The sequence below is a fragment of the Anser brachyrhynchus genome (assembly GCF_964034855.1).
Source record: "Anser brachyrhynchus genome assembly, chromosome: 19".
Lineage (NCBI taxonomy): Eukaryota > Metazoa > Chordata > Aves > Anseriformes > Anatidae > Anser > Anser brachyrhynchus.
Window position 1 is genome coordinate 4,113,587 of NC_137712.1, and position 25,662 is coordinate 4,139,248.

A 25,662-nucleotide genomic window follows, 5' to 3' on the forward strand; every position below is an offset into this window, starting at 1 on the left:
TCTCCCCACGGCTGCACAGCCCTCACAACCCACTGAGGCATGAAGGGAAGGTGTGAGAGGACGGAATTACAGCCCCAGCCTCCGAGTTACAAGCTGGCGTCCTCATCTCAGCAGCCGTCACTGCCTTCACAGCCTCGGGGGTTTTCTTCGCATCAGGAGTTAGACAGGATTTTATGCACAATGTCATCAGAAAGACCTTACTGCCTGCTCCTCCACGCCAGTGCCACGATGCCCTTCCTGCTCAGCCCCATCGAGAGGGGCCAGGGACACAGCAGGGTCCCCAGCAGGGCTGCCTGCCCAGCCCGGGGGGGTTTATCCGTGTCCCTGGGGTGCACGGAGCCAGGCTTGTTCAGCTCCAGACAGCAGCGAGGAGCGGTGCCAGGGACTGCAGCAGAGCCCCCAGCCCTGCCAAGTACTAAATCCAGGTGGGATACGCAGGATTTGTGCTTCGCCTTGTTGTCTTTCTCCTCCCTTAATAGAGACGCTCGGCAATTGCACTTGTCACAAATTAATTCAGGGAAGTCCCAGGGCTCGTGATCTGTCAATTAGACGAGCGCAGCCGTTCCTCTGACTTTCAAGTCTCCAGGCTGGTGGGGAATATTTGGCAGGCAGCTGACTAATAACCGCAGAGCGGAGCGAGGCAACCCCCCCGCCCCGGAGAAATGTGAAGGGTTTGCCTCTCCTGCCCTGCCTGTGACAGATGAGGAAACCGAAGGCAGCAGGACCCGGAGCCGTGCTCCCGGTTTTCAGCTGCTCGGGGCTGTTCGGTTCCACCACGCTGGGGCAGGGGGGGACAGGAGCATCGCCCTTTGGGGCCCGACAGCATCGAGGAGGAAGGCACGAGCTACCTGCAGGAGCACTGCAGCGGCACATCCCTCCACGGTTTTGGGGTCACTGGCTCTAGCAACGCTCCCTGGAGCACTTTTTAGGGAACAGAGCCATTTGCCAGGTGCCGCGCTGTCACCGCCACGTTGCAGCTGGGGCAGAGGACTTCAGCTGAAGACGAGCCTTTTGCCACCACGTCCCCCAGCCCCAGCAGCCCACAAAATCCCGCAGCAGCATCCCTCCGGGGGGTGTCAAGCAAAACGAGACGTGGCAAGCCCAGCACCCTGCCCCTGCCCCAGCCCTAGGGGGAACGGGGTCCCACCGCCACCCCCCCTCCCCATGAATCAGCACGACGCCCGCCGGGGCTGACTCAGCCCCGGGCTGGGAGGAGAAGTCCTCGGTTCCTCTCGCAGCGCCCGCCTGAGTTTCGGCAGAGGCCCCACGTGCGCTGCGGGGTTCCCACGCCGCCCCGGCGCCGGCCCCGCTCCTTCCCCTCGCGGCTGGCGCGGAGCCGGGAGCACGTGCCACGGGGAGCCGGCGCGGCCCCGGCACCGAGCTTCTGCCCCCCCCGGCAGGACGGCCCCGGCCCGGCCAGGCGGCTGGGGACCCACAGGAACTGCTGCTCTGTTTCCCGGATGACGTGGCAGCCCCGTGCGCTGGGACTCCTCGGCTCCTCTCCTTTCCCTTTTTAGTTCGCTGCACCGGGGACCGAATCCTGTCCCCTCTGCTCCACCGGCAACCAGAGGCTTCCTCCTCCAAAAACAACACCCAGCTCTTTCTCCAGTGCCCCGGATTTACAAAAAGCCTTGTGTCAAGGCAGGGAGCAGCTCTGGAGAAGCCTAATCCTGCTCCTGACCTCTCCCTGCTCGCCCCCGGGGCGCCCCGAGCCGCTGCCGGCCATGCCCCGCGAGCAGCAGAGCAGGAGGGAGAGGAAGAAATATCCAGCGTGGGAAGTCCCTCCCTGTCATCTCTTACTGAAAATACTTTTTTTTATTGTTTTCCCAGAAACTTTAAGAGGGCTTAAATATGTGTTAAGTCCCAGTAAACAGCCTCCTGGTCAGGCTGGGGCTTTGCTCCCCGCTGCGAAGTGCCCCCGGGCTTTCTGCCGGCACGTGCCCGGCTCTGTGCAAGCACCCAGCTCCCCAAAGCCCCCCCCCGGGTAGCAGCGAGGGGTCCCTGGGTGCTGGGACCCCCCCTGCAGGGCACCCAGCCTCACACCCCGGCTGCTGGGCTGCGTTTGGAGGCTCTGCGAGGTCCCAGGCAGGGAGGGAACGCTTGGGGTCAGGGCTGACGTCTTGCGCAGAGCTCGGGGCTGGAGGAGCCGGGTCAGAGCGAGGTTTGCTCGCATGGGACGGAACGGGAGAGGGAAAGCAGCCCAAATTTCGGGAGCTGACAGCTCCTTCCCACCCCGATGCCGGCAGGAGCTGGGGGAGAGGGGAGCCACGGCGGGCCTCACCGCCCCGCGCGTCCCGTGCCCTTCTGCTCTGCTGCCTTCCGCGAGGCAACGAGGCATGGCCTGATGGCAAGTGGCATCTGCCATCTGATGCGGAGCACCTTCCATCAGGGCCAGCCCCACCAGGCGGCTGGGGCCCCACGCCTCATTACCCCCGGCACTTCGCCTCCTCCTCCTCCTTCTCCTCCTCCTCCTCCTCCTCCTGTGCTCCTCCACGGGCCCAGGTAGGCCCCTCTGCCTGCTGCAGGGCCACGGACAGGGCCCTAATGCGCCCAGACAGGGGACAGATGGCAGGAGCCATCAGGCTGGAAACCTCCTCGAGGAAAAACCACCTCAGACTCGTCCGCGGCTGGGCTCGGGGATTGCTCCCCGGCACCATCTGACCGCGCTCTCAATTCCCCTTTTTACCCCGTGGCCGGATTTTATTTCGGTTCCTCTGGCCCCTCCACCCCTAAACCAAACCGCGCCTTTCGATTGAAGCCGGGGCCGCGTCGCCCCCTTCCTCCCCGCTTCCATCTCCCCCGTGCGCTGCTTCGCCTCTCCCCTCCCCGCTCCTTCCCCACCCTTTTGATGCTCTCCCTGCCCGTTTGGCTCTCGCTGCCCCTTCCCAGGAGCCGTTTCAGTTCCCCTTCCCTCGGTCACGGGACGCGACTTGGCTCTGCTCCGGGCTGGGGGACCCGGAGCAGGGGCAGCTCCCCACGTTTCTATGGGGTCAGGGGCCGGATCGGGCCCGGGGGAAGCTCCCAGCCACCTCCCAGCCACCTCCCTCTGGTGTGGGGTGCGTCGGATCCCGAGGGAGCCCCGGGGATGGCTGACGCTGCCGGCACAGCACGTCCCTCCCCGGCCCCGGGCAGAAAGACCCGTTATTGCTGGAAATAAATCAGGCCAATATTTAAAAATAAAGGTGCCGGCAGGTGCTCGACTCCCGGAGAGGGCTCGGAATAAATAAACCAGCAGTGAGTGGCAGGTGGTAGCCAATTCCTTAATCTGCCCTTTTACTAAACATATAACGCGCGAGCAGCCAGCAACAGGTGGCGGGGGCTGGCCAGCTCTCCCCGATCCTGCTATTTTTAAAAAGAGCTTATCTCCCCGTAGTTGGAGGGGTTTTTTACATAATCTTCAGCCAACCGACACCGGTCCCTCCCTCCGCGAGGGGCGAGAGGGGCAGCGGGCAGGGGAGCCCCCCGGTGCGTGCCTCGGGGACTGGGGACCAAGAGGGGACGTGCGGGGTCCCGGGGAGGGGACAGGGCAGTGCCAGGGGGGCTCCGGCCCCTGCCCGAGCTCAGCCCATCCCCAGGAGACCCAGGGGCAGTCCCTGCTCCCGTTTCACTCGCAGCCAGGACCGGAGGGGACAGGCGATGGCAGCTGACGGCTGGATGGCTGTTATCCAGCCCTGCGCCCCTGCGGTCCCCCCCACCCTGCCGGAGCGGCAGGGCGCCTCGGCTTCATTTCCCCCTTGGGCTTCTGCTTTTTGCCACCCTTCGGCGCCTGCCCGCATCTCCGAGGATGCCTGCAAGGGGGTTTTGCTCCCCGTGCTCGCCCGGGCAGAACAACGGGGCCAGGAGCAGGGCAGGATCAGGCCCCCCCGCCTATGTCCTTGCCCCGATAAACGAGCAGCGGCCACGTCCCCGCCACCTTCCCCTTACCTGCGGGCTGCTGGTGCCGAATCCCAGGCTGGGCGTGGAGGGGACGGACATCGAGTGCGGGCCCATGGGGGAGCTGATGACGGAGAAGGGGGGCCCCATGCCATTGATGGGCGAGCTCAGGGTGCTGATGGGCGAGTGGAGCTGACCCGGGGAGCCCAGCGAGGAGCCGATGCCCGGCCCGATGGACGGGTGGAGGGAGGGGGTGGCCATGGGCCCCCGGCTGGTGGGGGAGTTCAGGGACGTGGAATTGACTTGGTTTGAGAAATCTGTAAGAGAGGAAGAAGAGAGCAGGGTTTCAGTCTCCAGCCCGGCGCAGGCCCTGACCGCAGCAGGCCCCGTGCAGCCGGCCCCCCCAGCTGCTTCCCGACACCCCCAAACTCCTTCTGCCCCGCTTCCAAAATCCCCTGGTGCTGCAGGACCCCAAACTCAACACAGAGAGCCTCCAGACACAGCTGTCACTGCCTTCCTCCTCCTTCACCCTCTGTACCCAGCCCTAGCCTCTGCCCGGAGGCAGCATCGCCCCCAGGAACGGGGGCGCCCCCATCCCACCCCACAATACACCCCGAATCGGATCTAACGGGGGTGCTCGAGGCACGGGACGGCGGGGACCCCAGCAGCACCCCAAAAACCGGGGTGGTGGTGCCGGGGGGGTTTGCACGGCAGAGGCCGGTAGGGTTTCTGTGTCTGACCGGCTCGGCCGTCCCGGGGGAGCAGGAGGGGGGGGGGGGCGGGAAGGGGGGGGGGGCATTTAAAAATAGCCGCCGATTCTCTCTGGAGAGGAGACATGGAGCCGTTCCTGGCACATTTCCTCCTCATCCTGTCACGCTGCTTGCAAAACAATCCTGAGCGAGGAAGGGGGCAGGCTCATGGCCCCCCGGGGGGGTGCAGGGGGGGCTGACGGGAGGCAGGGGGGTGGACGGGAGGTGGGTGGTGGGGGCTGTGGGACCCCCCCCCGGGACCCCCGGGCTGCCCTGCAAACGTGCAGCCAGAGAGGGGCAAGCGCCTGGATGCGGGGTTTGCTCCCAGGGAGCTGCTGCTTTTGGCGGCAGGCCCCCGAAGTTACTGGGGGAAATGCAGGGTGGGGGGCTAAGCAACGCACTACAGGCACTGCGCAGATGGACCCAGCGAGCCCAGCACCAGCAATCTGCCCAGGACATCACCGATCGGGGGGAAAACCCCACCGCGGGAGGCCCAGCAAGGCCATGATGCTCCTCTTGCAAGACCGTGCACCCAGCACCCATCACGGCCCCCAGCACCCATCACGGCACCCAACACCACACCACAGCACCCCATGCGCTCGCACCTCCTGCCCAGCACCTCCCTTCCAGCCTTACTGGTTTTGGCCCCAACTGGGGCACGAGAGACCCCCGAGGGCTCAGGGCACTGCCACTTGGGGCCGTGCTGTCGTGGCACCGAGCCCCCCAAGGCGCACGGCCCCCCGCACGGCCCAGCCACCCCCGGCAGGACCCCATGCGCCTTCCCCCCTTGCAAGCATCACAGGATTACACCTGCCAGCAGAGAGGCTTGCTCCCTGCGCAGGTAATTCCTTAAACTCCCTGATAAACGCCAGAAACGGGATCCCCAAGGTGAAGGGGGCTCGGATGCAAAAAATAGGGATTAGGCTCCAAAGCAGGGACACATCCAGCTCCCTCTGCACGGCAGTCCCATCACCTCGGCCAGGCAGAGGGGCCACGTGCCCAGCCACAGCACCCAGCCCGGTGCCACCGTCCTGGCACACGTCCCCACGGACACGGCCCACGGTCCCCGGGGGCCTGGCCTCACGTCGGCTCTCGCAGGATGTTGATATAAGATAACCGCCGGCCCTCGCGTCACCCGCAGCCGGATGACGTGCGTGCGGCACACCAGGAACCCCGGGAAATTCCTCCAGGTTTCGGGGTCTGGTGCTGGGGTTTAGAACATCAGGGCCGCGCTTCCCAGTTCTCTGCTTTCGGGGGTTATTTTATAGGACTTGGAGCAGGGCTCGCAACCGCCACGTGCTCCGGGGACTCGGGATGCGGGCTGCGCTCCTGTCCTTCGCTCCCAGCGGGCAGGGGGCAAAGGGTGAAGTTTATTCTGCCGCGGGCTGTGCATCTGGGAACAGGGAGCCCGCCAGCCCCGCTCCGGAGGAGCCACACCAACACCAGCTGCTGCGGAGCGAGGCGATGGACGGGGCTGGAGATGCCCCGGGATAAATCTGAGGATGGATGCGCCGGGTCCCCGGCCCCAAAGGTGCACGGAGGAAGCAGGCGCTTGACCTGGCGGCGGAGGAAAGGAAGCGCCCCACGGACGTGCCTTTCCCATCTCCTCAATATTTCAGGCAGCGAAGCAGGCGAGGTCAGGGGCGGGTTACTGGCGGCCAGCCCGTGCCTACTTGAGCACATCAGAAAGCGAAGCACGTGCGGGGCCCGAGCCGCTGTCCCGGCACCTCTCCCGAAATAAGGTCCCCCGGAGCAGGGGGGGAGCAGCTCCCCGGCCCGCGCCCCCCGCCCAGCCCCCCGCACCCATCCTGTTTACGCGCTTCCCCGCCAGGCAGGCGCATTCCCCGGCACCCACTGAGGAACTGGGTGTGCTGCCGAGGGCTGGCGTGGAGAAACCCGGCCAGGCAGCAAAAAAAAAAAAAAACCACGAGGAGAGGCGGGGAGGAGGAACCCCGCACGCCGCGGAGAAGTGCTTTGGGCACGGGCGGGCGTTCGGGTGTGTTTTCGCCCAAATCCCATAGGAGAATGTTCCGAAGTCTGGAGCAGAGCGCCGTGACTCGAGGCACCCCTTGAGCACCGGGAATTTTCCTCCTCTCACCCAAAGGCTTCCCCGTCACAGCGGTGGGGAGCGTTTGCCTCTGATGTGGCACTCGGGTGCGCACCCGGCTGGAGGAAAACCGGCCAGGGGAGCAAGGACGAGACACGGCTCTGGGCGCCCCGCGGCTAGCAGCTGCATTTCCACGCAGGACTCCTCTCTAGGATGCTAAAATCCTGACAGCCAGGCTGAGGAACAATCCTTCACCTCAACAAACTCAAGCCAAAAAAACCACCTAGGTTGAAGGCCTCAGGCTGGAGCAAACCGGGGAGGTTTTTTTCCCCGGCGCCATTTCGGCCCAAGCAGTGCGAGACTTTTCATTTTTCTTGCGGAGTTTTGCCGTTTGAAGCTGTTGTGTGTGACTGTCTCTTGACCAAAATAAACTCCGTGCCTGTTTCTAAATACAAAAAAAAAAAAAAAAAAAAAGTTCTCTAAGCATTTCCCCTCCTGCCGCACCCATAAATTGCAGCTATTTTCTCTGTGCGTCCTTTGTTTAAACACAACGACCTCTATATATCTTATAAGATGCCCCATGGCAGTTGGGAGATCAGAAACGAGCGCTGTTCAGCAGCTAAGGAATTTGCAGTGAAGCTCTTTTCCTCCCCTGAATGATGAACCCGCGAGCCACAGAATTCGGAGGGGAATTTTCCCAAAGAAGAAGACCTTTAGGGCAGCCCACGTGCTCCACCGACAGCGGTGGGGTCACGGAGCCGTGTGCATGCTCTCAGCTCTCCTCCGTGGCCGAGGAACTTATTTCAGCTCCGGGCGAGGAACTTATTTCAGCTCCAGCCTCTGCAGGGAGCGATCCGGTCTCGAGACAAGGAGCTCGACCCTGGTTTTGGCCGGCAGGGTGCTCACCGCAGCCCTCCACAACGCCGCTTTTGGGTGCCGCCACCCCTGCTTCACAGGTGGGGAAACTGAGGCACAAAAAAGCCTCCAGCCCGCTCCGTGACACCCATTTCTGCAGGGGCAGAGGGAGGCAGAGGCCGAGGAGGCACCCGGCCGGCACCAGCGGGGCACGGCGTCCGTGACCTTCCCCAAGGTCACGAGGGAAATCGGAGCCAAAGCCCGGAATAGATCCCGGGGACGGCAAGACCCGGGCTAGCATCTCGCCTGCTCAATCAACCTTCCCTGTAATTTTATTTTTTTTTTCCGTCCTCCTGGCTTGGCGCCAGGCAGCGCTCCTTCACTATTATTAATTTTCAATAAGGCAAGAAAACATCTCCCTAAAACATTTGTCCCCGTTCTCATCCCGTGGCGCTGGCCGCTCAGAGCGGACGAGTACAGCACGTCCCTCCGCAGCTTCTCCGCTATTTTCCGTCCCCTCGGCGTGCCCGGGGCCACGAGCACAAATCCCAAATCTGTGCCACAAGTTTCCCACGGGGCTCGTCTGGATGCGGCCCCCACGGGCAGGTTTCAGCCCCCGGGACCGCGTTTCCTGCTCCCTGCAGTGCTTTCCTCTCGCATTTACCCCCCAGCGCTGCGTTTCTCATCAGAGTGCTGCTGCTCCGCCGTCTTGAGCAGCCCAGGAGCTTTTTCCATCCAGAAGAGCGGCGATTTGAACCTTCCTAGCCCACAAAACATCCCAGAGCAGAAACAATTACGACAGCACAGGGGTGATTTTTTTTTTTCCCAGGATAGCTCCTTTGTACCAGAATAAACTGTACCAGCAGAAGCTTTCGCCAGTATAATCTTCATTTCTGCCTAAGAGGCTTTGCCAGTAAAACTACAGTGACCTAGCTCTGCTGGAAAACCTTTTCTAGCCCATCCCGGGAGCTGATGCAGAAGCTCGGCGCTCTGCTCCTGACAGAGGGGAAGCTCAAAGCCGTATCTTGAGTCACCAAGAGGAGAAGCGGCCGCACTTCTCTGCAGCCGAGGTGTCGGAGCCAGGCATGTGCCCGAGCCGGGGGGGAGAGCCCCAGCTGAGGCCGGCTGAGATTCGGAAAGGCGCCCACACCCCCGGGCTTCCGCTATTTTTATTTTTTTATTTTTTCTCAGCACCTCTTCCTCCTTAATCAGCAAGAAGATCAATTCTGGGTATTGCACAGCAGGAAATTCTAAATTTGGGTGGCCGCTCCCTTCCGCAGCGCAGCCCTCGGCGCTGCGGGGCCGCGCTCGGAGAGGGGCGAGGACCAGCAGCAGGGCCCAGGTTTTTGGAAACCTCCTCCCCGGAGCTGGTGCCGGCCAGGTGCAAAACCCCGACAGCCAAACGCACGGGAACCCGCAAGGAAACGCGACGTGCTGAGTGCTGTTCCTTCTGCTGGTGCCTCTGCGGGTGGCGAGTTTCCCTGAACGCACTCGGCAGTGGGAATCCCTGCCCGTTTGCTCTCATTCCTCAAAAGCGGTGCAGAAATTTCCTAGCACCTTCCAGCCCAGGAACCTGAGCCGTGGAGGTGGCCGGGCAGGACCTGAGGCTTTGACCCCATCTCCCACCTGAAAACTGCCATGGGAATGCAGCGACCACAAGAGGTCAGGTCCTCGCTTTTGTCCCCAAAAGGGACAGTGCTCCCAAAGAGGGAAGAGAGCGTTGTTTGCAGCGCGTGATTTTAAACAGCCCCTGGCCTACGCTCTGGAGTAAGTTTGCTCTGAATTTACACCAGCGTGGCTGGGAACGGCCACGTCCCTGCCCGCCCTGAGCCTGCTGCTCCCCAGCATCGGTCCCGTCCCGCGACGTTCCCCAGGCACCAAGGCCAGGGCACCTTTGGGCCACCTGCCCTGGAGCTCTGCGACCTCGGCTCGGAGCTTGCAAGAAGGAGAAGCCGACCAGGAAGGACAAGAAACGCCCACAGCACGAAACACCCGGTGGTTTTGCACCGAAGGAAACTCTCAGCAGCTCACTCGGCTGTGCAGGGGGATGGAGCAAGAGCGAAGCCCCTGCAAATGCCAACAGGGCTGGACGTGGGCAGGCTCTGGAGCCGCACTGCACCGTGCGCCCCAGGGCCAGCCCAGCACCCCTGGCACCAAGGGACCAGAGGCATCGAGCACTTCTGTAAGGCCCCAGCTGCTGCAGTGGCGTGGTTTCACCAAAAAGTCACTTGGATCTCTTTTTTTCTTCCAGGCCCTCTGTACGTCTGCGCCCGGGAGAGCACACGTAGATGTTTTTTTTTCTGGCGGGTGTTAGGAAATCACGGCTGGCCTCTGCGCCCTGGGGTCCCGGAGCGGTTCCGCGGCCGCGCTCGGTGCTTTCCCCCGGGGGCGAGCAGCTCGGTTTCGGCTGCTCTCTGCTCTGGGTGGGTTCCTCCTCGCTGCAGGCTTTCACTTTGACCAAAACTACAACCTCAAAGCCACACTCCAGCCCTGACCTCCCACCAAAAGCCACAGGCCCCTGCAAAGCCAGACGGGGCAGGGGTGCATCCTGGGGCTTTGGGACCCCCCCCGGGGTCTCCTTGCCGGGCTTCCCCAGGCTGGAGGAGGCTCACAGCATCCCCGTGGGGGGCAGCGCTGCCCACCTGGCCCTGCACGTGCCAGACGCTGCCTCCAACCCGCGTCTCACCTTTCTGTGAAATCACAGCGCCCACGAGCAGCTTCTCCATCGCACCCTGCGCATCCCCACTCGGTGCAGCCTCTGCTCTCCCCCCCTGAGCGTACCGAGGGGAAGAAGCCCCAGAGCACCCCGCCGTGGGCCACAGCGAGCAGGGGGCTTGGGCTCTCTGAGGCGCAACCGCTCCGTCTCCATCCCGTTAACTCTCTCCTTCTGCCCTCCGGACGCGACATCTGCCCTCCCCTCCCACCTCGCTGGGGGTGAGCAAGGGCTCGCCAACGCTCACAGGTTTCGGCAGCCCACCCCGCAGCACCACTGGGTCCCTGCCGGGGGACGCTCAGCCCGCTCGCACCCCATTTTCTGCTGGAGCCCCCCTGGACTGCCCAAGCACCCTCACCTCGTCCTCAGCAGGGCTCATTTTACACCCTTTTTTTTTTTTTTTTTGCCTTAAAACCTCCCCGCGCCCTCCCGGGAGCCCTGTGAGATCGCAGCCTGGCTCCCGCAGCCACCGGCCCAGCCACGAGCCCGCGGGGGCCGTCCCCGTCTCCGAGGGGGGAGGACTCGGAGAGGAATTTTCCAGAAGCAGCTCTCCCCGCGAGCCGCCGTGTCACCGGAGGAAACGCTTACCAACGCCTCTTCCTCCGGCGCGAGCCCTCCCCGGCTTCCTGCCCGCTGCGCCCCCGGCCCCTGCCACCCACGGGGACCCGTGGCAGCCCCCCCCGATTTATTTCGGTTCGCATCCACCCCCCCTACCCCCCCCCGACGACACACACGGGGCAGCCTCTGCGCCCTCCTCCGCGGGTGCTGTGGGTGGAGGAGGCGAAAGCAGGAAGCGTGAGCAAGCGGGCGAGCGTGCCAGATGGAAAGTGTGAGGGGTCCCCGCCAGGGAGAGGAAGGGGGGGACCTGGCGTTGGGGGGGGGGGGCACGGCGGGCTGCGGGCTCTGCCCGAGCCTGGGGGGGGGCGGAGGGGGAGGGAAGGAGGGGTGCACCCAGGCAAACAAGGGATTCTGCTGAGAAAGCAAATGTGACTCAATCACACGCTTGTGCAAAGATGTCACAACAGCCCTGAGAAATTGCAGGCTCCCGTTTCAGCCCTGGAGGGCCGGCGCTGTCCCCGCGCTCGCGGCGCGCTCTGTGCGCCTGTCGGCGCCCCTAATTTACTGCCTGGGAACCCGCCGCAGGACCAGGCGGTGAGAGGGGGCAGCCCGGTGCCGGCTGCCAGGGCGCCGGGAAGGCAGCGGGGCCGCCGGGGCTTCGCCGGAGGAGGCCTCGGCGTGGCGGCTCCTCGGAGCTCGCGCCGTCGCAGGCAGAGGCAGCCCCACGGGCTTCGGGGAGCGGGAGCCGGCTGGCACGTGGCCCCAGCCCAGCTCGCCGCCCAAAACGTGCCACGGGAAGGCTCCGGCACCCCCAAAAAAGGAGGTTTGGGAACCCAGACGTCAGCACCTAAGCGCAAGGGCTGAGCCCCCGTCGCTGTTGTCGTCCCCTAGCCCATCGGTGCAGCCAGAATGGCAGCAAAAGCTGCCAAGGGAGGGCAAGAAGCTCCGGTGAGGACGGAGGGCTGCGCCCAGGGGACCCCGCAGCCCTCCCCGACGGGTATCACCAGCGTGGGCACACGGTGGCACACGGGTGCTCCCCCCCTGCCCATCCCACCAGGGCCCTGCTGGCCGAGGAGCCGTCCTCATCCTCATCCTCCCCAGCAAATGCTGACCTTCGCGTCCCCCCCCCGACTTCGTCCCGTTCCCCGACAGGAGCACGGTGAGAGCGAAAGCGCAGTGGTCCCGCAGGTTGCTGAAGCTCATTATGGCCTTTTAATTACATTCAATTGCAGTTTTATGGGCTTACGGGCAAATTGGAAGTGATCTAATTGTCCTTGAGGGGGTGCTACGCTCTGAGCTATGAAAAACCAAGCAGGATCCAGAGAGAGATGCAAGGGGAGCTTGAAAGCATTAGGCTCGCTCCAGCAGAGAAAAGGAGAAGTTTCGTCTCCTGCTGAACCCCCCGGGGACCACGACAACGAGCTGTGTGCCTGGCACGTGCTGGGCATCGCCTCTGCCCCCTCTGTCCCCCCTGATCCCCCGGTGCATGGAGAGGTGACAGAGCAAGCGGCCCCTCACCTGCCTCCGTGCTTTGGGAAAACCAAAACCAAAACCTGCACCAAACCCCAAATCCTCCTCTCCGAAGAGGGAAGGGAGAAAAGAAGGAAAAGAGCACAACGCGGCAGGGCTGAGAGCTCTGGCTGAGGGGGCTCTCGGCTCGAGAGCATCCTGCTTTGGATGCTGGCCGAAGGGGAGGATGCCGCTGGGGCTGCCCGGCTCCCACGGAGGACAAGAAGCGCGGGGTCCTGCTCGGGGAGGGTTTGCACACCTGGCCTGGTCCAACAAACCGCAGGCAAACCTAACCCAGCTCCCCCCAGCTCCCCCTGCCCAGCCCTGGGCTCGGCACGCACCCTCCCCTCCTGCAAACAGATCGCTTACAGCAGCAGGGGTGAGGCAGCTCCAGGGGTAACGCGAGCACCCGCGCACTGCACAGCCTTAACCCTTTAGCAGTGCGGCCGGGCACCTCTCGGGATCCTCCCCCGCGGGACATCTGGGATGAGCCGAACCCTAAAAACCGAAAAACCCCCAAAGACCTCAGACCGCCGCGACCGGCGGAGCCCCTCCTGCGGCCAGCTCCCAGCAACAACAGCCCGCAAAGCGGCGGCCAGACGGATTGTGTTACGGGGCTGTGCGCGTGCATTAATCCCGATTTGAGATAATTACAGTCATTCGCTTGGCATAACGGGCTTTAATTGATCCAGCGCGGCTGGCACTGGTGCTTGCCGCCAGCGCGCAGCTGGCATCGTAACACCCCAACGTGGCTCTGCCGTGGGCAGGGAAAGGCAACGCCGCTAACTGGTTTTCCAGGAGGCTCTAACTGGTTTTCTGTGGTGGGGGAAGCTGGATCGGATGGCAGCAGGCGACGGCGAGGCCGGGAGCCTCGGGGGCAGCCCGCGGGAACACCGTTTTCCAGCTCTCCTCGCAGAAGCGTCCCCCTCCCTGTTCTGCGAGGCTGGAGAACAGAGCCCTGGGGGTCCTCTCCCACCACCATCCCTGCGTTTAATGCTGGGAGAGCGCACGAAGCTGGAAACCCGGGGTGAGCCAGGGATCCTGGGGCGCTCGAGCTGCTGCCCCGTCCCACCACGCCAGCTCCGTCCCCGCACCCAGCTGCCAGAGCGAGCCCAGTGCCTCGGGGCCGTGCCACCCACTTCGTCCACCGCCGCTGGAGGTCTGGGGGAAGGAGCCTGAGAACTGGGTGCCTACGTGCCGCAGGAAGGCGCCTGACGAGATAGGGAAGGCAGCTGCCACAGCCAGCTCGCCTTCGCTGCAAGCGAGTTCCTGCTGGCCGCCAGACAGCGCGCGCTGCGCCTCCAGAGCAAAAAGCTGCCTCCGGGCTTACGGGACCCCCAGGGCTCAGCAGCAGGCGCTGGGCAGGAGGGGAGCTTCGCCCCCACCCCGAGATTTTCCTCCCCAGGCGCCATCGACGAGGCTGGCAGGAGGGACGGACGGACAGACGGACAGGCTGGGGGTGGCTCCCCCTTCCCAGGGCAGGGAAGAGGCCCGGGGAAGCCTTTCCCCGAGGCCGGTTGCAGCGAAGGATGCTCTGCCTGCGAGCGGCATTTGGGTTTGAATTCCTGGTTCAAATCCAAAACTAATTAGGCTGCGTCCAGTCCAATCAGATAGCCCTGGCTAATTGAGCTCGGCGCAGCCAGGTCAACGTCCAGCGGGGCTCCGCGTTCCAGGCGTTTTGTCAGCCTGCAGATAACAGCCAGGGCCTGGGAAGGGGAATAACCCTTCAAAAATTTCTCTCTTCACGTCAAGCCAGAGCCCTTCCATGCCGGAGCTGCGAAGCAGACTTGGGTTAACCCCTTGGGCACTGCCAGCATCGTCCTCGTGGCCCAGGAGCCCCGATGGATGAAGACACCCCAATGGAAGCAGCTAAACGTGGGCGAGCGGAAGGGAACACGGGGAATGCCCCCCCATGTGCCGGTGTGCACCTCTCGAGGTGCCGCTCGGAGAATCAGGCACTTGGTGGGCCACGCGGCGTGCCACACGTCACCCGTGGGACAGACCCACCAAAAAACACAGCGAGCTGCACTCGTTGCCATGAGCCCAGCAAACCACTGGGACCGGCAGCAGCCGCCCCACAGAGCCGGCAGGGGAGCAGTGCCCTGCCGCGCACCCACTGACGGTGCCGGGACGTCCCTTGGCCGCGGTCTGTGCCGGGCATCAGTAGGGGTCTGCACAAAGCCAGCTGCCGGACAGCAGCCTACCCAACGTTTTACACAAGCGGGGTCTGTCCCAGCCAGCCCCACAGCTCCGTGAGCAGACGTGGCAGGCGGCACCGGCTCCGAGCAGTTCCCAGACGTGCCCGGGCACCGTGGCGGGCCGTAGGCGGGGGGAGCATGGCTGGGACCCCCGGGACGTGGCAGCGGCTTTGGGAGGACAAGAGATGCAGCGAGTGGCCCTAAGAGAAGCGAGCAGGACGGGGGTGCTTTGCTCCCACCGTCGGGTCAGGGCCGTGGCAAAGTCCCACACAGACGGACAGACGGACGGACACAGGGTTGGAGGTGGCCGAGGCTGGGGCCGAGGCTGCTCCGCGTTTACCCCCAGCTGTCGCGCGTGGTGTAAACTTCCCAGAGCCGAGGAGCAACGGCTGCACCCCAGGGGCTGCAGAGGAGGAGAGGGGACGCGAGGAAGGCTCGAGGGGGCCCTTCCTCGGGGTCATCAGCCGCTCTGCCAGCGCCCGGCTTCTGGGGCTGGTTACGGAGAAGACAATCGCAACGCCGCCATAAAAACAGGCGCTTCCTTCGCACGCTTCCTCCCCGTCTCCAACCCCGCTCTTGGTTCCCATCCCGAGCCCCGCCAGGCCGGGCAGGGAGGTGGCAGCCCAGCGAGGCTGTTCCCCTTGAGCTGACCAAGAGCCGAGACGTTTCATTAATAACCTCAGCTTCTCCTAGCACGTCTGATTACGATCTCTGGATCCGCGCTCACGTTACAGGCTCGTCTCCAGTGTATATTCCCTCCTCTTTAAATCCCCACTTATCTCCTTTACCACGTAAATCACACACAGGGCTCAGGGTTTGGGTTTTTTTGTTTTTTTTTCTTCCCTTCCTGCCTGCCTAACTCTCCTTGCTCCAACAGCAGTTGGAAAACAAACACTGATTTAAACCGCAGCGTGCCCGGGCAGCCTCCGAGCTGCTCTCCCGGCAGAACAAAAAGAGCCCCCCAAACCCATTTACTCACCTCCCACTCGCTGTGGGCCAAATCCTCACCCCAGCCTTACTGGGGAACCCCCAGGAGGTGCTGGGTCCGGCCCGAGCACAGCACCAGGGTGCTGGGTGAGGAAGCGTGAGCCCGGGCTGGCTCCCCCGCCCCGTGCCACGGCCCTCTGGCAATTAAGGCAATTGCTTGCATGGAAACCTAATTATATTAGGGAAGTATTCAGTAATTTTTAGCTGTTCTGCTGGTGGCTGGGCTCCCTCCCCCTCTTGCGTGCCAGCGGCTCTGGGCAGAAGTTGCAGCGCTGGGTTCCTCTCCTCTTCCTCCGCTGCTGTGCAGAGGGAGAGCGAGGAAGAGGAGGGAGCTGGTGAGAGGGGAAGGCAGCGCGCTGGGGCTCGGGTGCTGGCCCCGGGTGAGCTGTAGCTCTTGGGAGCCCCTGGCTGCCCTCTGGCCCCGCAGCAGTTTGCCTGCACGAGATGGCTGCGCCTTGGGGGAGCGAATGCCCGGCCCTGGCAGGCGGCGGCCTCTTGATGCCACCATGAGGGAGATGCTCCCGGATCCTCTGCTCCAGCGCCCTGCAGTCCAGCGTTGAGCCCCAGCACGATGCCCACCTCAACCGCAAGCTCCGCACCCCTGCCACTGTAAGATTTCGGCATGCCCTGGATCCCCTGCCACGCGCCTCCATCCTTGGTGGGTCCCCGCTGCGCAAAAACGCCCAAGGGGCACCCAGCTCCAGCACCCAACCCCCAGCTCCAGCACCCAGCCCCCAGCTCCAGCACCCAGCACCCAGCCTCAGCACCCAGCCCCCAGTCCCAGCCCCCAGCCCCCAGCCCCCGGCCCCATTCCCACGCCTCGTGCCGGCCCGGCCGCCGGCTGCGCCTTTAAGAGGCGCGGAGGGGAGCGCGGCGGCGCGGCGCTTTTCCGAAGCCCCATTAATTTGCCAGCGTCACATGCTTCGCAGCTGCAGCCTGGCAGTGATTTATGCGCCTCTGAAGTTCATCAGAGGGAAAAGTACTTTCCAGGCGCACCGTATCCCCCCCCCCACCTTTTCCCCCCTCTCGCTCTCCCTCAGTGGCAAGAGCTGCCCGCGTCCAGAGCCTGCCCGAAAACCCGGGTCCCATCCATCACCCCGCGTGTCACCCCCCTGCCCTCGCCACCCAGCCCGGGCACCCCCTCCCCGCTCCCCGGCATCTGCGAGCAAAAGAAAACTTCCTCTGGCTTCCTCGCCTCCGCGACCCACCAAAGAGAGAGCCATTAATAAGGGGCAGCGCTGAGCCAGCTCCTCCGTGGGGCTGGGGGTCGGCGAGCCCCCCCGCCCCCCCCGGACACCCCCAGGCCCCGTAGCCAAAATAAACGGCAGCCAGCAGGCCGGCGTCCCCTCCTCCTGCCGCCACCACCCACCCCCTGCGCGCCGTCCTCCGGGGAGGTTCAAAAGTTCAAGATTTTCACATTTCCCTAACGTTATTTCAGGAAATTGCTGGAGAAAGGAAAGACGGCGCTGCCGAAAAAGCAATGCGCGTGTGGATGCAATAATACACACGATCCCCAGGCTGGGCTCGCCGCGAGCCAGGCCCTCAGAAAGAGCCCAATTCCCTCCCTGCCCGGCACCGGCACGGCTTTTTGGCTCTCGAGCTTCTCGCGCACCGCTGATTTTTGCAGAATTATTCCCAAAATAAAGCCCGGCCTCATCCCCGGCTCCTCCAGAGCGAAGAGGCCGCAGCGGTGACCGAGGCACCGCGATGTGGGACCGCGTGCCAGCCCCATCCACGTGCAAAGCACCGGCACTCACCGGGGGATGGCAGCTGCTTTGGTGGCCCCTCTGCGACGCGGGTCCAACCCACAGCACGGCGCACGCGATGCCTGCAGGGCTCCTGGTGGCACCCACCGGGTGCCACGGCTCGGGGCACATTGCCTGGCGAGCACCAGTGGCCCCGTGCCCATGGGGAAGCGCAGCTTGCGCCCAGGTGTGCCCCGCTTGGCTTTCCCAGAGGGCGCGCAGGCCTCCGTGCAAACCCTATTGGATTTCGGGTCCGAGCTCCGGGGATGCCCGAACCTCAAAACTTGTTCAAAAGCGGCTGGGTCGCACCTGGTTTTTCATCAAAACCAGGTTAAGCGGCAGCCTTTGCTGGAGGTTCGCGGGAAAGGCTCGTAAAACTACTGAAACTCTTGGCAAACCTGAATTCGGGGTTATAATGAAACGCGAAACTCAACCACTTTCATGTGGTTTGGGGTTTTTGTTGCAAAACATTTTGGGTAGCAGCTCTCGGCGCGAGCGCGACGGTCGAGTACAGAACAAGGCGTCTGTGGGAGCGAGGGATTCGCACGCACCCCGGCACCGTTCAGCCTGGCAAATCATTAACTCCCACTGGAAGCCCTCTCGTTAGCGCGGAGCCTGGAGCCGTGCCACCGCGCGCTCGGGGACGTGGGGCAGGGCCCCGGGCGCTGGCAGGGCCCCAAGCGGGCGGCAGCAGTGGGGCTGCGCTGGGGGCGAGAGCCACGGCACCCCGAGACGTGCCCCACGCAGAGCCCTTGCAGCAAGGGGTGGGAACGGGGGCGGCGGCACCGTTGGCACTCCCGAGGTCCGTCCCATGCCCACGTGGCGCGTCCCCTGCTTTTTCCCCTCGCAACGAAGGGAGAACGTGGGAAAAAAAAGTGCAAAATTTCGGTGCGGCGGGAGCGAAGCCCAGCGACGCTGAACAAACGGCTGCTGGGGGTGCCCCTCTGCAACATCCCCTCTGCAACAAATCCCAGTTCTCCCAGGTTTTAAACCGAACGGGACAGCCCAGGGGACGGGTCCCTGCACCCGCCACCAGCCGCGGCACACACTTGTCACTTGTGCAGCCTCGGCTGACGGCACCGAGGGGCCGGGAATCCCTCACGACCCTCTGCTTCCCTCCTCCCAGGCATGCGGCGTGGGGCTGGGCACTGTTCTGGCCTCTTTTTTTTAACCTCTTTGCCAAATTCTCAGGGCACTTGGAGTTGGAGCTTCTAATTTGGGCGCGTTTGGGATTGTGCTGTAGGATTTGCCATTTTGCTGCATTTTAAACCACGGAGGGCTCAGGAGGACTCCGACCCATGCCACAAGGCCACCCGATGAGGGAGGAGAGAGCAAACAGCTCAGAGCAGCTCCACTAATTCCAGTTTGATTCAGGAAATACGGGTAATACACGTGTGTGCGTCTGCGTCCACAGCTCAAACCTCCACCTACAGCTGCCCGGCAGGGCCCCGCTCACACAACCCGAGCCAGCAGGCGTGATGAAGATGACCCGCTGAAAATTAGCAACATAAGCATCCCAGATTATCGATTTCCTCAAAGGAATGCGATTCCCCCCGATGAGCTCTCGCCACGTATCCATCACCCTCGTCCTCCATTAACCTCTTGCACTCGCCCTCCAAAAGCTGGCTCTCCCGAGGGCCTGGAGGGCTGCCCGCCGTGACAGACAGCGCCCGGCACATCCAAAGAGGGATCTGGAGACACGAGAGGCACCTGAAGCCTGCGTACACGCAGAGGTGGCAAACTGGCTAGGCAACAAGAGCAGCGAAAGCGGCGCCTGCAGCCTGCTCCCCCGGCACAGGAATGGGTCCTCGCACGCTCCCACGACCTGCTGGCATTGCAAACCCGAGCAGGAAAGACCCCGGAGGGATCCGTGTGTGCGTTTTCACAGCCGTGCATGGTGCTGGCACCGCGTCCAGCAGGGCTGAGCCGCGCAGCTGCGACGCCAGCCACGGAGCGCCCGCACCGGGCATCATCTGAGAACAAAACCGCATCCAAAACGAGGGAGCAGGATGCCTGGCCACCGTGCCTGAAGGTCACCCGGCATCCAGGACATTTGGAAGGCCAATTAAGGAAGCTTTCGTTAACAGAAATGTGCTCACGTGCTGGGAAAGCCACCAGCCCCGAGATGCCAAGCAGACGTAGCACTGCTCCTCCCAAGCCGTTGCCAGCACCAAGCTCTGCCAGGCAAACACTGGCGGCATCAAACCCAGCGGCTGCTTGTTCTCTGCGCCCCCGGGGATTACCGTAAGCACGCAGCACTGAGAAACACCCATGGGAGCTCCAGCTGCTGGAGAAAAGGGGCCGCGCGAGCCCACCCAGCTGCATGGGGCCAACGCAAGGCTGCCTGCGCTGCTTACAAACTCGTGCAGAGCGAGCTGCCGCTCCCACCTGTAGGAAAGCTGCAAAGAAGGCTTTTTTGCAACCTTTACTTGGGTTCAACGAATGACAATCACTGGCACAAAAAGCAGGTTCACTCAGAGAACCAGTGCTGGGACGTTAAGTCGCTTTCTGAACACGGTCCAGGCTAGGAAGGGATTAATCATCCACATCTAAATAATAAATAATAATAACAATGTCTGTTTTGCGCTGCAGTTCTTTCAATACGGGCTGATTAATGCATTTGTAACAAGCAACGGCAACGATTTTCAAGCCATCTAATTAGAAGGCTGTTTCCTTCCCAGAAATGCCACTTTGGAAAAGGAAACATGGCCTCCAAAGCTGCTTCGGTGCTGCGGAAACGTTGCCCCGAACGTTAACCAAACACCCCGCTTCCCCAGGGCCCTGGTTTGCCATCAAACCCCTCTGTTATCCCCCAGGGAGCCGCAGGCATGTGAAGCCAGGTGCAGGAGGATGGGGACGGGGACAGGGATGGGGACAGGGCCAGGGCCAGGGCCGCCTTGCAGGTGTGCTCAGCCCGGCACGCCACGGCGCGCGCCACCCGGGCTGATGTGCTTTTCCGTCCGCGCCTGGCGTTCCCAGAAAACACTACCTCCATTATTGATTCGCGCTCATCAGTCATTTTTATAACCTGCCTAGCACTTTTCCTGAAGGCCGTGACTAATTCCACTTCCCCGAGCTCCAAGGGGCGAGCGCCGTTAACCCTTTCGGCGAGGCTGGCGAGCCGCGCGCCCCGGCGCGGGCAGGAGCGAGAGAGGCGCGCGATCGATGCGGGTCGATGGGGGCTGCACGGGGCTCTGCACCACCTCCCCGTCCCCTTCTCAATCCGAAACCGCTCTGGCAGAAAGGCAGACGAGGTGAGGCTGGATGACCCCCACCGCTGGCAACGGAGAGCTTGGGAAAAATAAACCAAAAAAAAATAAAAAACAGATTCTCTGTCCATTACATTTATGGAAAAACAAAGCCCGTTTCGGAGACAGCCTGGAGTGAGGGTACAATCGGAGCTCTGCCAGCTCTGGGTGAGCATCCAGCTCGGCTGTGCCCCAGCCAAGCTCAATGCAGAGCTCACGCCCAGCAGCACGCCAAGAGCGTCCCCCTGCTCATGTTCCCCATGGCCCCATCCAGGCCCCGAGTGGCTCCCGTGCCCCCAGGTGCCCTCTCCCCAAAGAAAAGCCAAGACGGGCTCAGTCTTGACGTCAAGACTGATGATATTGATTATCAATTGACTGATTATCAATACTATCAATATCAATTAAAGCCCTCCAAATACTTTCTCTAGGCGGATATAAAGTCTTTCCAAGGCTGACGACAATGGGGAGAACCCGCTGGTGATGGGGGGACACTTGTCCTCCCCAGCTGAGCAGCCAGCAGCCACCAGGGGGAACGTACCAGGGGAAAAACCCGGTGGGAGCGGGTCCTCTGCCCTCCTTCCAGGCGCTTCCCAGAAAAGGAGGCAGGATCCAACTCCCCGAGGGGAAGGTCCATTGAGTTAAATGCAGCAGATGCCATTTCCGAGGGGTGGGATACAGGGAGTACCAAACACGACATCTGCAATTACGGAAAGCCAGATAAAGAAAATCAAATCTCATGCTTCAGGGCATAGACTGATGAGTACAAGGGTCAGGAAGGAATTTCTCTCCCCTTACACAGCAGTGCACAATTGGGTCAGTGCATTACCGGGTGGCACAAGTCCTTGATTGTTTTTCCCTTTTCATATCGAAGCCTTTGGTTCTCGCCAGTGTCAGAGGCAGGCGGCGGTGTTTGAAGGAGCACTGGCTTAATCTGGTGTGGCAGGGCCAACGCTTCTCCTGTCACCCACCTTGCGGAAGGCCAGCACCCCCCGTGCCAGCCGAAGGACCGCGTGGGGACCTCTCCAAAGGCTCGTTCAAAGCCGGTCCTTTTGCCTTGCTGCTCTGACACCGACCCCTGCAGCACCGCCTGCTCCCCCCTCGTACCTCAGCCTTAATTACTCCTACTGAAACCCTCCGAATTATAATGGGAACTCCTCCGGGTAAGGCCCTCTCCTTCCCCCGTGTTTGTACGGCGCTGGGTACACCGCCGGCACTGTTTAAATAACAAGCGGCAGGAATAAACCCGGCAATGTTGGCTCAGAAAATAACTGCGCTGGAAAACGAGTCCAACGCGGAGAAGCAACCAAAGAGCGCTGAGGGTTTTGTTAACAAAGGTCGGAAAGCATTGCGGTGAGAGCGGTTGCTCTCACTTTACGCCGCGTCCAGCGTCCTTTCTCTTCCTCCAGCAACTTCTGTAAGCTCGAAGTTGCTTAGCTGGGAGGATCTAACCACAGGGAAGAGGCTTGGGTTTCACTTTGAAACAAAGCAAGCAAACAAACGCAAAGGCCGTCCGTAAGGTGCGTCTGTCCGCATGCGGCCCTTGCCGAGCCACGCTTTGCCAAACCACACAATTCCCAACCCGGACAAACAGTTCTGGGGCTTTGCCCGCTGCCGGGCAGCTATCGAGCAGCGATGCTGCGTTACCGAGCGTGGCACTTGTAAATGTGCTCTGTGATTTGTAACCGTGCTCACAACTTGCAAACGTGCTCTGCACCGGTCTCCTTCCACGCCTGCTGGGCTCTCGTCGACCCCATGCGACTTTGGCAATTTAGCAAATTTGGCAAATCCTGCCAAATAGGGGTGGATCAGCCTCTTTCCGTTTCTTCAGTCGTTGTTTTACCAACCAGCTCCTACGATGAGTGCAATCTGAAGGGTTAGGTTCACTAACGCTAACCGCTGCCTGGCAGCATGAACGCCCCAGCTCTGCTCACTGCAGCCATACACGGGGCTGGATTTGGGGTCGGGCAGCCCCCTCGCGCTCGGCGTGCCAAATCTCCTGCGCCCAGGTCCCACAGCGTGCGCTGTGCCCGCAGGCTGCGCCTCCCATCTGCACGGCCTCCGGGATCCGGCCGCGGGTGGAATCAAAGGCACGAAAACGCCTTTTCGGCGGGGATCGGCGTGCCCAGACCTGGGCCTTACAATCCAGAAGCGGAGCCAAAACGAGAAAGCCGGCGCAGGAGGCTGGGATGGGGCAACGGGAGTTTCAGCGCTGCCAACGCGTTACAGGCAAGCGGGGGAATAATCCGTGGGGGAATGCTTGAAGGAGCCTGTGGCGGCTTGCTTGGGAAAACGAAAAAAAAAAAAAAAGAGAGAAAGAGAAACAAAAGGCAGCGCAGGAGGCGGCGGCGGCGGCCCTGGCAGCGGCTCGGTGCTGCGGGCAGGCGCGGCGAGGGCGGCGTGTGGCAGCATCGCGCGGCGGCGCCAAGGGAGCTTCAGCCCCGCGGCGGGGCTGGACGCGGTGGCCAGCCTCGGAGAGCAACAGCAAAGGAGGTGGAGGAGGAGGCCAGGAGGCTGCTGGGCGTGGGGAAGCACACACCGCAGGGCTGCAGTGCTGAAGGATGGGCGAGGAGAGGCTGGGGGGGATTGCATGGGGCTGCGCTGGGGTACCTGGGCTGCGCTTTGAGCTGCTGAGCACCATTCTGTGCCCTCGGGTCTGGTATTGCAGTTACCTGCGTGCCTCGGTTTCCCCCACAGGCAAAGGACCCGCAACACCGTCACCGCAAGAGCTCCGAGGGGAGTTGGTTTTTATAAGGAGAAAGGCTTGGGGGGGGCTCCGGTTTTGTTTTTGTTTTGCTGTGGGTTTGCTTTTCCCCTCGTTAACCAAAAATGTCAACGAAACCAAGGCTGTTCCCAGAAAAAGGACTCGCACAGATGAATTAATGTCACGTTTAGGGGGAAGAGGCGAAATAACAATGGAAATTGTCAGAAGATCCCATGCCGACTTTTTTTTTTTACAAAGAAGCTTTGTATTGAAACGCACTCTTGCTCCAAGCCGTTCCTTTGCATGCCATGAGACTCTTGGCAAAGGTTGAAATCAACCTGAAATGTTCCGAGGGGTCCTTTTTGGGAGCACGCTCCCCCTGACTCGGAGACGTTTGCACAGCCCCAGGTTCTCCCAGGAGAAGCCTTTCCCCCGGCCCAGCCCTGCTCCCCCCCGTCCTTCGCTTTCCCCTTTTTGCACCCAGGGGCCGCAGCCTCTCGGGATTTCTGGGCTCCCCAGGGCTTGCACTCGCAGCATGAGGTAGTTCTGTGCCCCAGCCCTGCGGGGCTGGGGGATGTCACCCATTCCCCATGTCCCCACGAGGCCCCCGCAGCAGATGGCTCCAGGACCTCAGACGCCTCACCCTAATACCCCCCAGCACGGCGCAGTTTGGGGGACACCGAAACACGCAGCTGGATTACTGAGGTCCAGAAGACGGCCGGCCACAAGACGAGAAGGCAAAACTACGAGCTGAGACCTGGAGCAGCCCCGTTCCCTTGCGGAGGTTCCCCGGGGCATGCGCCAGCTGCCCCCGGCACCGCCGGCACCGCTTCCCCTGCTGCCCCCCCGGCGCCGCCCCGCTCCCCAGCCCCTGCTTTCCATCAGAGCCGTCGGAGCTGCCGCCTGCCCCAATCTGCTTCAGGTTACCGGAACAATGCTGGGCCCCGAGTGGACACGGAAAAATCGCGTTGCAATTTTAAGCCGTCCCTAAAGCTGCGGCGGAGGCGGCAGGAATATTTCCTCCCCCCACCCCATGACTTCGCAGCCCCGCGCCAGGCAGGGCAGGGGCTGGGCAGGGGGTGAGGAGGTGACGGCTGATGCCAGGGGTGACAATTTCTTTGCCTGTGCAGAGAGCACTGGGGACAAGGGGCTGCTGGAAAATGTCCCCGGCCCCGGTGGCCCCCGCCGCAGCCCCGCGCCGCCCACAGCGCTCAGCCTGGAGCCTGCACAAGGCTGTCACACCGAATGCACCTGTGAAACTGTTACAAGAATTAATTGATCATCTAAGTACAGTAATTGGAACTTGCAAAGCATAGATAATTACCTTTTATTAGTTCCTGTAGATAATCCATTATGCACTGATTAGGCCTAAGTAAGGATCTTACAGTCCTCCTTTGATTAATGGCAGATTATGGACATTAAACTCAAACTGGAATAGATAACTCACTGTTTTCTTTCTTGCCTTAGGACTACATCACCCTGTGAGTTATGGGCAGGAGTGCTCGAGCTGCCTGATTTGTCCAGGGGGAAATTCAGGCATACCCAAAATTCCCACCTGCCCCGAAAGTGTCCCCAGAGGACGGCACGCAGAGAGCTGAGCCCAGGGCTCAATCCGGGGTGGTTTTAGCCCAGAACAAGTTATTGTCCCTCCCCAGGACACAATATCAGTAGGGATTTGCTACCTGCGACCACTCCACTCAGTGGGGACACTGGGGCAGGGGACCGTCCCCGGGGGGGCGTCCTCGGGTGGGATCTGCCCCTACACAGGGACCTGGCCCCGGTTCTGCCCCATTTACAACAGGGTGGGAAGGGGATGGGGGCACCCAGGCAAAATCTGACCGCAGGCAACAGAGAGGAGGCTTTATTTTAGGAAAAAGCAGCAAGAACATGTGTGGTTATCTCGGGCTGGCCTCCAGCTGCAACCCAGGGACCGACGGGGGGGGGTGGTGGGGGGGACACACATTTTTCAAGCGAATAAACAAAACCAAGCGGAGAGCGGATGTGACATGCCGAGTCACAGGGACGGAGTACTCCTTTCTTCCTGGCCAGATAACCCGGCTTTATCGGCACCGAAGGGGATTAAGAAGGAGAGGAGGAAGGGAGGAGAACAGCAAACGCCGGCGAGGGAGTTAAAAACCCCGAGCTGAGATGCTGCCCGGAGCGCAAGGAGGCAGCGAGCCTCCCTCCTCCCTCTGTGAGCCTATTAATCCCGCACGCTCGTGACTGCCAGGGCTGGGGATGAATGAGATTTACTGCCCATTAAAATAAAGCCCGCTCTGTAGTTTATAAACAACGTTGCCGCTCAGTGGGAGGTTGGACATTTTAGTTCATTAAGCAGCAAATAATCTCTGTCACTTTTTATTTTTAAGTTTATTTACACGTAGGATTGTGGTGGTTTTTTTTTTTTAACCCCCTTTCTCCTCCTCTTGCCCTCGCCGGGGCTCGCAGCACGGCACCAGCTGCACGGGAGCCGCATCCC

The 25,662-nt window shown here is 62.1% G+C and overlaps 1 protein-coding gene across 6 annotated transcripts in view; it reads right to left on the reverse strand.

Annotated features, from left to right (window-relative positions):
- Nucleotides 1–25,662, reverse strand: part of RXRA (retinoid X receptor alpha) — a 107,629-nt gene that overhangs the window by 32,513 nt on the left and 49,454 nt on the right. For 4 of the 6 annotated variants that reach the window (XM_080561674.1, XM_080561671.1, XM_080561672.1 and 1 more), the window contains exon 2: nt 3,925–4,190. In XM_080561674.1, coding sequence (XP_080417800.1) covers nt 3,925–4,190 — 266 coding nt within the window. Of the gene's footprint in view, nt 1–3,924; nt 4,191–10,210; nt 10,569–10,825; nt 15,419–25,662 lie in introns of those variants that run through there. The other 2 variants (XM_080561673.1, XM_080561675.1) reach the window with 2 other exon arrangements.